An 11,006-nucleotide genomic window follows, 5' to 3' on the forward strand; every position below is an offset into this window, starting at 1 on the left:
CCTGCTTTAAATCAACGTCTCCCGTAATTTTTTTTTTTCCTGTAAGACGATTTTCTTAAGCTGAGAGAGAGTAAAGAAGCCTGACAGTATTAAGGTCCAGTCTTAGTGGCATAGGACGATTCTTTGTTCCTCTTTCTTAGCGACTTATTTTGCATATTACGTAAAACATTCCTTTGTCATCATTATACTTCTAACATCAACAGATGCATCAATGACACTGCAGGATAACGAGGAGTCACATGCAGAATAAACAATTATGGAAGAAGTGTTACGTACTCTCCCTATCCGTTCATACTATCCTTAACCAGTTCGGTCCAAATGACATCGTTTTCCCATTATTCTTGCCATCTCCAGACGATTTTCCTCTGCTTAGAAAAGACCCCTAGTACTGGAGGGGTTTATTAAGGGTTTCTCTAACCCCCCGGGATGGAAAAATATCTCTAAGCTGAGTAAATCGTCTGGCAGTAGCAATAATAAACGAAAAAGCACATCACCCGGAGTTGAGGGGTTAAGACGCATAGAGGAGAAAAATGTAAACACGGTCGAAAAAGGAGGGAAATACGAAACCACGAGAGAGTGAGGAAGAGGATGAGAAAAATAATAAGGTAACAAAGGAAAGATTGATACTGAAGGGAACACAAAGTATTAGAAGAGAGATAGTGATGAAAAATGAGCACAAGCCCCTGGAAACGTCAAAGAAAAGAAAAATACACTAAAGTTAGATCGAAGGGAGAGGAGACACTGAGGAAGCAAAGAGAAAGATGAAAACACAAAGACAAAAAAACTAAAGAGAGGAAAATACAATACTCAATAAAGGAGAAGGGAGACAAGGAGGGAGTAGAGACAGATGACAGTGAGAAAGTAAAGAGAGATGAACACACGAATAACAAAGGAAAGATCGTAAAATGAAGGAGAAATACAGTAATACGAGAGAAGGGGGGAGAGAAGGAGGAATCAGTAAGGATGTAGAGAAAGATGAAACGAGAATTAACAAAGGAAACACCACAGAAAAAAAAAAAACATCCAATAATCAAAGAACAGAGGAAAGACGAAGGTAATGAAATAATGAAGAAAAAAAAACATGGAACGCGCGCGCGCGCGCGCGCGAGAGAGAGAGAGAGAGAGAGAGAGAGAGAGAGAGAGAGACAAAGAGAGAGAGAAAGAATAACAAAAATTACAAGAGGAAAGCCGAAAAATGACGGAAAAGTGCAAAATAACAAGAAACAGAGGAAAAAGTGAGGAAGTAAACACAAGAGGCAGATGGCTGGCGTTGGCTCACTGTCAAGGGAAGCCGGAGTGACCTAGAGAGAGACGGGCGGAGGGGGGGGAGGGGATAGGAGTGGCTGGAGAGAGAGAGAGAGAGAGAGAGAGTAGGCAGGGTAAAAGAAAAGGAACAGGGTAAATATTAAACGAGGTCTATCTATCTACCTATCTGCCTATCTGTTTATCTATATGTCTATAACCAGACGCCTTTATCTCAGAAAGAGTGGCTACAAACTTCAATACCACCTTTTCCTCATGTTATCAAGCTGCCCTGTCTCCAACTCACATTTCCTTCACGTCCAGAAAGCGGGTAAGCACCTAAACCGCACAGAAACCTCAAAAAACCTCACGGCAAAGGAGAAACGAGCAATACAGACCCAAACAGCGTGAAGGTGAGGCAGACGACACGAAGGTCAAGGCGTAACAGAAGAAGACAACCCTTCATAACACGTCTCTATTGCCTATGATGACTGCAGAATTTAAGACTGCCTCTGACTGTTTATAACCAGTTGGCTCCCGTGACTATTATTATTATTATTATTATTTTTATTATTATTATTATTATTATTACAGTATTTAGCACGGGGGACTTCGACCTGAGAGAGTTTGCTAGCCTTCTTTCACCCCTTCACTGCTAAAGATCTGCCGTAAACTGAATAAAAATTCCTAATGTTCACCAAGACTACAGTAAGAATAATAAGCTAGAGGACTGAAAATGTTAAAATACAAGAGATACAGACTTGGATTAGCGACTCAGCAGACGATTAAAAATTTTTGATGAATTTGCGGTGTGGAGGACGATACTGGGAAACGTTTAGGGTGGCAGCGCTTGGCAACTGGCCGGTACCGTTAAGTCAGTTGTGACGTCATGGTGTGTGTGTGTGTGTGTGTGTGTGTGTGTGTGTGTGTGTGTGTGTGTGTGTGTGTGTGTGTGTGTGTGTGTGTGTGTGTGTGTCACCTCTAAAGTACACACACTAATCCGTACCTTAGAAAACTGCAATTGCTCTATATCCACATGCCTGGTAGTTACGTTGACTCTATAACCGAGAACTTTTCCCTTAGTTGGTCTTCATGTAGGCTGCACAAGACAAACACAGGTAAACTATTCCCTACTCTCACATTCCCCAGTCAACCCGCATATCCCTCTGCTGCTAGTATACCGGCACATGCTGGTATGGTACGGTAATATATCACACAGTACAAGGAATACAAAATACATGAGAACTGTAACAAAACGGGCGTCTGGATCAGAAAGGTATGCATCAACAGTGTGTCTCAATTATGTACCAGCAGTGTATGGATCAGTGTAGCTCCAGTACAAATACAGACGAAAAGTATTATACAGTGTGGCTCTTGTGTATGGACCATCAGTGTAGTATTAGTGTAAGGACCAACAGCGTGGATTTAATGTATGGATCAAGAGTGTATGCATCAAGTGTCGCTGTAGTCTAGGATCAACAATGTACCGTATGCATTAACAAGGTAACTCTAATGCATGGACCGACAGTGCAGACCTAACACTATTAACCAACAGTGCATGTACGAACAGGTTTTACGAAGGGAAAAAAATCCAAAAGCCTGGAAGCCTATGAAAGTTGCTCATTCCAAGAAAAACTGGACAAAGGAGAGTCAAAATCAAGGTCAGTTCATTTCTTGAGGTCATAGCCAGATTGAAGAAAACAGTTCAAGAGTTGATCAGTTGCACACATGAAGGACAGGCTGCAGGTAACTCGTGCATCTGGGTGTTGGACAGAAAAAGCAATGAGAGTGCGTTGCAAGATGGGTGCTGCACGCCCACCGTAACCGGATAGCAATGCGTAAAGAGTTGAAAAGAACAGTAATCACTGAAACAGCGATAGTGCAGGGAAAGATATGCAATACTACCGCGAAGAAAGATGTTGAAAGGAGTCAGTAAGAGGAAGACAGCTGATGAGATGAAAATCCTTTGACTCCATCCTGTTTACAACCGATGTATTGACACCCCCCACCTACCCATCCACACACACACACACACACACACACACACACACACACACACACACACACGTTTAAGAGTATTACTCCACACAAGGACGAATGACGACCCGATAGGCTTCTGTACAAAGTCAGCAACTGCGATAGGGGAAAAAACTACGGAGTCGGCTTAGCACAGCGAACTACTGGGAAGCAGAAATTCTATTAGTCACTTTCATCCTTTTGCAACGTATTTCCTGAAATTCAGTGGAACGAAATTAACAAAACTATGGCTCCACTTTCCTTACACAGAACTTCTTCGTGATTAGCACGGAGATAGCAAATTTACTCCTAGTTCAAGTGAACAGAGTATATCAATTTCTCTCTCTCTCTCTCTCTATCTATCTATCTATCTCTCTCTCTCTATCTATCTATATATATATATATATATATATATATATATATATATATATATATATATATAAGACAAGCGATTTTATTCCTAAGAGAGAGAGAGAGAGAGAGAGAGAGAGGAAAACAATCGTAGGTTATATTCCTGAAAAAAATCTAAAGTTACAAGAAACTGATCGTAAATATGTTCGAGAATTCCAATCCGTGCTGACTGAATCGTAATGCAGCAGGCGTTAAGGGAGAGAATGGAGAATGAGAGACTAACTAGAAGTGCATATGTGTGTTAGGTGGAGAGGGAGACCGAAGATGAGACGGAGGGATGGAGTAGAGAGGTATATGAGAGAAGGCGGGTGTAAGTTGGGGGATGAAGAGTGATACTGAGTGCATGTGAGTGAGGTGGAGGGGGGAAGAGGGAAGGGGAGACCCAGGATGAGAAGGAGAGATGGAGAAGAGATGTATATGAGAGGGGTGTAAGCTGGAAGGAAGGCAGCGAAATGGCAGGAGACAGGGTGACATGGAGGCGACTTGTTTGTGGCCACCCCTTACGGGATTAAGGCGTCTGGCTATATTTAAAGATAGATAGATAGATTCCCCGTCATATAACAAGGAGAAATATTCTACAGCCTCCTTGTCCCTCTTGTATATCAAAACTTAAGCATTTTCCTCATCCTCATCCTTCCCCTCCATTCCTTATCATATGCTCCCTTCTCTCTCTCTCTCTCTCTCTCTCCAACTTCTCCCCCCTCTCTCTCCCTTTCTCTTCCTCTCCTCCCCCCTCTTAAGCTCACTCCCTTTCCCCCTCCATTCATCATCACACACTCTTCTTTCTTTCTCTCCAACTACCCCCCCCCCTCTCTTGTCCCTCCCTCTCTTCCTTTCTCTTCCTCTCCTTCCCCTCTCACACTCACTCCCTTCCCCCTCCATTCCCTCATCGTACTCTCCCTTCTCTCTCTCCATCTCCCACCCCCCCTCTCCTTTCCCTCCTCCTTTCCTTCATCATACGCTCCCTCCTCTTTCTCCTCCCCTCCCCCTCCCCCCACTTGCAATAGATAAAGTATTTTTCAATCTCATTATCACCAGACGATTTTATTCAACCCAAATACTGAAGAAATTAGTTATATCCAACCCCTCTAGCCCGAAATAAAACCGTCTGAATAATAAATACGTAAATAAGCACTGTAAAGATAGAGAGAGAGAGAGAGAGAGAGAGAGAGAGAGAGAGAGAGAGAGAGAGAATGAAAAGAATAATAAAAAAAAAGAAAAAAAGACCGTTGGGGTGTGGAGACGAAATGGATGACCAGCTTCCAAATTACCTCTTAATGGCTATACTCCGGCCACTTTAACTTGGCCAAAAATGACTCAATCCCGGATGCTGAGCTGTCACAAGGGATCACCACTAAAACAGCCCTAGTCACGAAGAAGTGCTATGGCAAATATGCAAAGCTATATAACTCTTCTTTCACTGAGCTACAGGAAATACGCTGCAAAAGGACGAAAATCTCCAGGCTAAGGTGAACGAAATGGCTCGAAAATGTGTTACGAAAAGGATGTAGAACTGGTGTCACATGTTATTCTGCCCCTGACGTACGCGAAATTAGCTGCAAAAGGACGAAAATATACGCCAAGTTAGGGTAAACGAACGCCAGAAACTTCAATGCACCGGAAAGTGATGATCCAGCCACTTTTCGCAATGTTGGTAAGCTTCAAGAGCCGAATTAACTATATAACGGATTTCTAGGTTGTCTATATAGGCCTGTGATAGAAATATAATGCAATGTAACGTTCGTCGACTCCTATACGAACTTAAGTAACTATTCTTGTACACGTTCATTAATTCATATACGAACTTACATGAATATATTTTCCTTGTTTTTCTGAGTTGTTTGAGAATTACACCAGTTTAAAACTATAAACGGAAGACTGACTTACCCGTTGTCACTATTGCACTTAATATAATCCAGTGTTTCATTGTTATTAGTCCGTTTTCAGCACCAAACAAAATAAAACTCTCAGCCTCTCCCCTCAGCGTCTGTGTTGGAGAGCTCCGGCCTCCCACTTCCTCCCTCCGTCACGTCTCACACACTACTGCTGTCTCCGACTGTTGCCGAGCTGAGAAGAGTTGTAGACATCGCTAAACTTGTCAAAAATCGCTAGAATGCAGCTCAGTACAAAAATCCTTAATAAATAGCTAAGAAAACTCCCAAAATTTCCAAAGCCTCACTAAAACTTCGTTAAATCTTGAGAATACCAATAGATTTCTTGTAGTTTGAGGCTATAGATTGTCTCTAGATGGATATGAACGTATCTCAATTTAGCGGAGATGCGATATCAGGAACTCCGTCCGTGCTACCCAGTGAGGCGACTTTACCGCTATGGAGGAATGACATCAGACCAGAAATTTACTCATCGCAATATTTTTCCTCGTAATTACAAATGTCTATTAAGATTTCCAGTATGCATGCAAACCAGTTATGGGTAAATTATCCCTTTTTCACAACCATTTCTGCTTAAGTGCTTATATTTATAGTAATAAATTTGGCCGAAAATAACCACTGAGCAACTTACTCTCCAGCTTTCACATGTCGACGCTCTAAACCCTATGTGATTGGCTGAGGGGCTGTGACGTCATATCCTGCCTCCATTCTCTTCGGAGGGCGATGTAAACACTCTGGAGTACACGGCAATATATGAAAATTCTTAACCAACTTACAGTATCTCTTCACCCCAGTATCTTCGCACCTTGACTTGAATTAAGGACCTTGATTCATAAAGTGATGGCTGCGTATCGTAATGTGGGGAATGAGTGCTGGATGCCTTCCTTCTCGGCCTAACTTTATAGGATAAGCAATATTTACCTGTCATCTCTGATAATTCTCTGGTTTTTCTTCGTTTTTGTTACTTTCTCACTTTTATATTCGATCTAACTTGACTGTGAAATGTTATGGAACTCTCTAAATAAAAGGAAGAAGGCAGATCTATACACAAGCAATCTTACACGCAAGTCCGGCTTAAGATACTTCATAAATAAGGGCCGGGGCTGCTGATTGGTGACCCGGTTGTGACGTCACGGGCAGCAGCAGCACGCGCGCTCCTCCGAGGAATGTGAAATATGCCCGCCAAAGCTTTCTTAATAGGCGGAAGCGGCAGTTTTGTCATGGATTAGTGAGGTTCTCCACTTTCTAAACTGTGACTTTCCCGATTACTTTTTCTTTTTTTCCTTTTTTTTTCTCCCATTGCATTCAGATTATTTTTCATTCTGACAGACACCCTTTCTCTTATTGTGCAATGGCTTGTCACTTGGACTTTCTATAATCTTTAACGTGGCTGCTCTGTTATTATAATTCATTTGTTTTAACCTGATAAAGATCCCTAACCCCTTTCAGCTCAGTTGATGGTCGTGTAGTCAAATTGGAGGGTTGATTCCACTATAATCTATTCAATTGACCTGTGTAGCTGAGATGCATGGGCCGTGACACACCTCATACATACACACTGGCACACCTCACACCGACACACATACCACCATACCACACCACACCACCACTGACACACACTACCACCCTACACACCACAGACCGTCACAACGCGTCACTCTACACACTACCACATCTCACACTCTTACACACCACATCACACTACATGCTACCACACTTCACACTACCACACCACACCACATTACAGGCTACTACACTTAACTACCACATTACATAAACTACATCTCACACTGCTCCACACCACATCACACTACATGCTGCCACACTTCACACTACCACACCACACCACATTACAGGCTACTACACATAACACTACCACATTACATAAACTACATCTCACTCTTACACACCACACCACACTACATGCTAGCACACTTCACACCACCACACCACACCACATTCCAGGCTATTACACATAACACTACCACATTACATACTTTCACACCACACTCTTGGCCATTCATCTGTAACTGATTTATGCAAACTATCGTACCATAACACCACAACACACTGATTACTAATTATGTGCGCATGTCTAAGATACCCTTCCTTCACCACTCTCTGAAAGGCGAATTCGAGGGACATCAGAAGTACTTAGAGAGTGCATACCTCCTACCAAGACAGCAATATTCCTTCTTTTCATGTTTTTCATTACCTTGACCTTTGGCTTTCGACCATCATCATCATCATCATCATCACCATCACCACCACCATTATCATCGTCACCACCACCACCACCATCATCACCATCATCATCATCACCACCACCACCACCACCACCACCATCTTCATCATCATCATCATCATCACCACCACCACCATCACCATCATCATCACCACCATCATCATCATCATCATCATCATCATCATTATCATCATCATCATCATCATCGTCTAATCCTTCGTTGTGTTGGAGGCCGAGGCACAGCAACTCAATCCAGGCATTTAAGATGATTGGCCAGTAGCTCATCCCTGGGCGGCATCATCTAAACACTGAACCCCAAATCACCCTTGAATATAAACCATCATGCGCCACAACCGACTGGAACGCTTGAACCCACTACAGTTGATTTATATGGTTACCACCCAACGTAGTAAATGGTTTCCGGGAGTGCAGGGAACCACTTACATTGTCACTCGGTGTAGGGCCACCTATAGATAACAGTACATCGAGTGAGTGGATGGTGGGCGAAGAGTAGATAATAAAATGTCTGTTTTTATCTTCTTTTTTTATGCGAGGAAGAAGGAACCAAAGGCCATGAGCCCGCAATAAGAGTTCCCTCCAAGAGAAAAACAAAATACAAGAGAGAGCCAAATTCAAGATCCATTCATTTCGAGATGCCTGGACACACTGTGTTTGAAAGACTGGAGATCATAGGCAGCAGGAAATACAGACAGAGGGAGACAGTTCCAGAGTTGACCTGTTGGATAAATGAAGGACTGGGAGTAACGGTTAACTCTTGCATTAGAGAGTTGGACAGAAAAGGGATGAGAGTTTGCTGCCAGACGGGTGCTACGCGCCCGTCGTAGAGGTGGAGGAATGCATGCAGACAATTCAGAGGAGCAGTGACCATTAAAGTAGCGATAGAAAAGAGATAAAGATGCAACAGTGCGGCGAAGCGACAGAGGTTGAAGGGAGTCAGTAAGAGGAGGAGAGTTAATGAGACGAAAAGCCTTTGACTCCACCCTATTGAGAAGAGCTGTGTGTGGGGAGCCTCCCCACACATGAGAGTTGTACTCCACACAGGGGCGGATAAAACCCCTGTATAGAGTCAACAAATGTGCAGGGGTAAAGGAAGAACGGAGTCGGCTTAGCACACCCAATCTCTTGGAAGCAGATTTTACAAGAGATGTAATATGATCTTTCCAAGATAAGTCCCGAGTAAATGAAACCCCAAGCATGTTCAAGGATGATGCAGGATTAAGCTGAATATTATTAAACATTAATGGGTGTACCTGTGGAAGATTTTGACTCCTCGATAGCCAGATGTCTTGATCCCCGAAGAAGAGGTCGCAAAGGAATCGCCTCCATTTCACTTTTCGCCATCAGGCTGCTTTTTCCCCAACTCACACCCCTCTCTCATACACCCCTCCACCCCATCCCCCCATCTCATCCTCGGTCCTCACCCTCCTCCTTCCAACCAACTCACATCAACTCTTCATAAAATGTAATATGCCAAATTATCGTTCATTTAGTTTCATATGAGGGAACTGGGCCAATCTCATAACTGCAATACTAAGTCGAGGTTACGTGATATTCTGAACCTTCGTTATGATGTGGGAACGAGTCTCCTTGGTTATTATTCCAAGCAACCTCGCAGTCTGACTACCCTTGTCTATGAACCAAGCTGAAAGGGGATGAAGATCTTTGCCAAGTTAGTTATGCAACATGTCAACTAGGGAACTGTCTTCCACTGTCTGTATTTCCTACCTCCTATGATCTCCAGTCTTTCAAACGCAGTGTGTCCAGGCATTTCAAAATGAACGGATCTTGAATTTGGCTCTCTTTTGTATTGTTTTTGTTTTTTTTTCTTGGATGGACACGGTTTGCGGGCTCCTGGCCATTGATTCCTTCTTTCTTGTATAAAAAAAGGAAAAGCATAGAAGCAATGGGTGTTAGAAAGGCAGCTAACACCATGCTAACACGGTCCATGGTGATAATACTAAGGGTCATGATACGGTACATAGTTGGACCGAAGCACATACAGCAGCGGTCCTCTCCCTCCCTCTCACTCTCACCCACTCCTTCGGCAAATATCACCTCTTCATAACGTTTGAGACCTGATGCTGAACGGTATGTGTGTGTGTGTGTGTGTGTGTGTGTGTGTGTGTGTGTGTGTGTGTGTGTGTGTGTACGCACGTGCTGGCGGCCTCTCACACTGGCACGCACCCCCTCCATACGTCACCTCAACCCATAACACTGTACCGTCAAAAAAACCATCCTGGTACCGTATGAAGCAAATTTACATCTATCTATCTATCTGTCTATCTATCTATCTGTCTGTCTATCTATATATCTATCCATCTATCTCCAGAAGTCTTAATCCCGTATGGGGCTGCCACAAACAAATCACCTTCATGTCGCCCTGTCCAATGCCATTTCACTGCCCCTCCCCCAGCTGACATCCCCCTCTCTCATATACCTCTCGACACCATCCCTGCATCTCATCCTCGGTTACCCCCCCTCCATCTCACTCACATACACTCTCCAAGTTAGTCTCTCACTCTCCATCTTCTCCACGTCGCCAAACCACCTCATTGTACTTCTCCTAATGCTTTCTGTCACATATTGTCACATAATTTTACTCGCATCTGCTGATAACTACCCCTGTTTGCAATTTACCCAGTCAAGTAGAAACACATTGAGGTGGTTTGGCCATGCGGAGAGGACGGAGAGTGAGAGACTGACAAGGAGAGTGTATGTGAGTGAGGTGGAGGGGGGGAGAGGGAAGGGGAAACCAAGGATGAGATGGAGGGATGGAGTGGAGAGGTCTATGAGAGAGGGGTGTGTGAGCTGGGAGCAGGGCAGTGAAATGGCGGGGGACAGGGCGACATGGAGGCTATTTGTTTGTGGCCACCCCCTATGGGATTAAGGCGTCTGGCAATAGATAGATAGATAGATAGAAGTAGAAGGGAGTAGCCGTATGCTCAGTTGGTCCGAAATGAGTTGGGAAGCAGAAATCGAACGAAGAATGTGGAACTGAACGCTGACTTAAGGGAACCCATGGATGAAAGAGCAGTTTTTTCTGATTTGCAAACATTTTAGTACCATTTCGTTTCCCAAAATCTATCTTTCTATTGCCAGACGCCTTAATCCCTTTTACGGGGTGGCCACAAACAAATCGCCTCCACGTCACCTTGTCCCCCGCCATTTCACTGCCCTGC

The 11,006-nt window shown here is 43.6% G+C and overlaps 1 protein-coding gene across 3 annotated transcripts in view; it reads right to left on the minus strand.

Moving 5' to 3' along the window:
• LOC145415101 (seizure protein 6 homolog) overlaps window positions 1-5,667 on the minus strand; it is an 81,560-nt gene extending 75,893 nt beyond the window's left edge. For all 3 annotated transcript variants that reach the window (XM_080284519.1, XM_080284518.1, XM_080284520.1), the window contains exon 1: window positions 5,557-5,667. In XM_080284519.1, coding sequence (XP_080140645.1) covers window positions 5,557-5,596 — 40 coding nt within the window. In that variant the 5' untranslated portion in view covers window positions 5,597-5,667. The remainder of the gene's footprint in view (window positions 1-5,556) is intronic.
• Between the last annotated feature and the right edge of the window lie 5,339 nt (window positions 5,668-11,006).

The sequence above is a fragment of the Coenobita brevimanus genome, chromosome 101 (genome assembly GCF_032717465.1).
Source record: "Coenobita brevimanus isolate Jiangsu-jjx chromosome 101, ASM3271746v2, whole genome shotgun sequence".
NCBI lineage: Eukaryota > Metazoa > Arthropoda > Malacostraca > Decapoda > Coenobitidae > Coenobita > Coenobita brevimanus.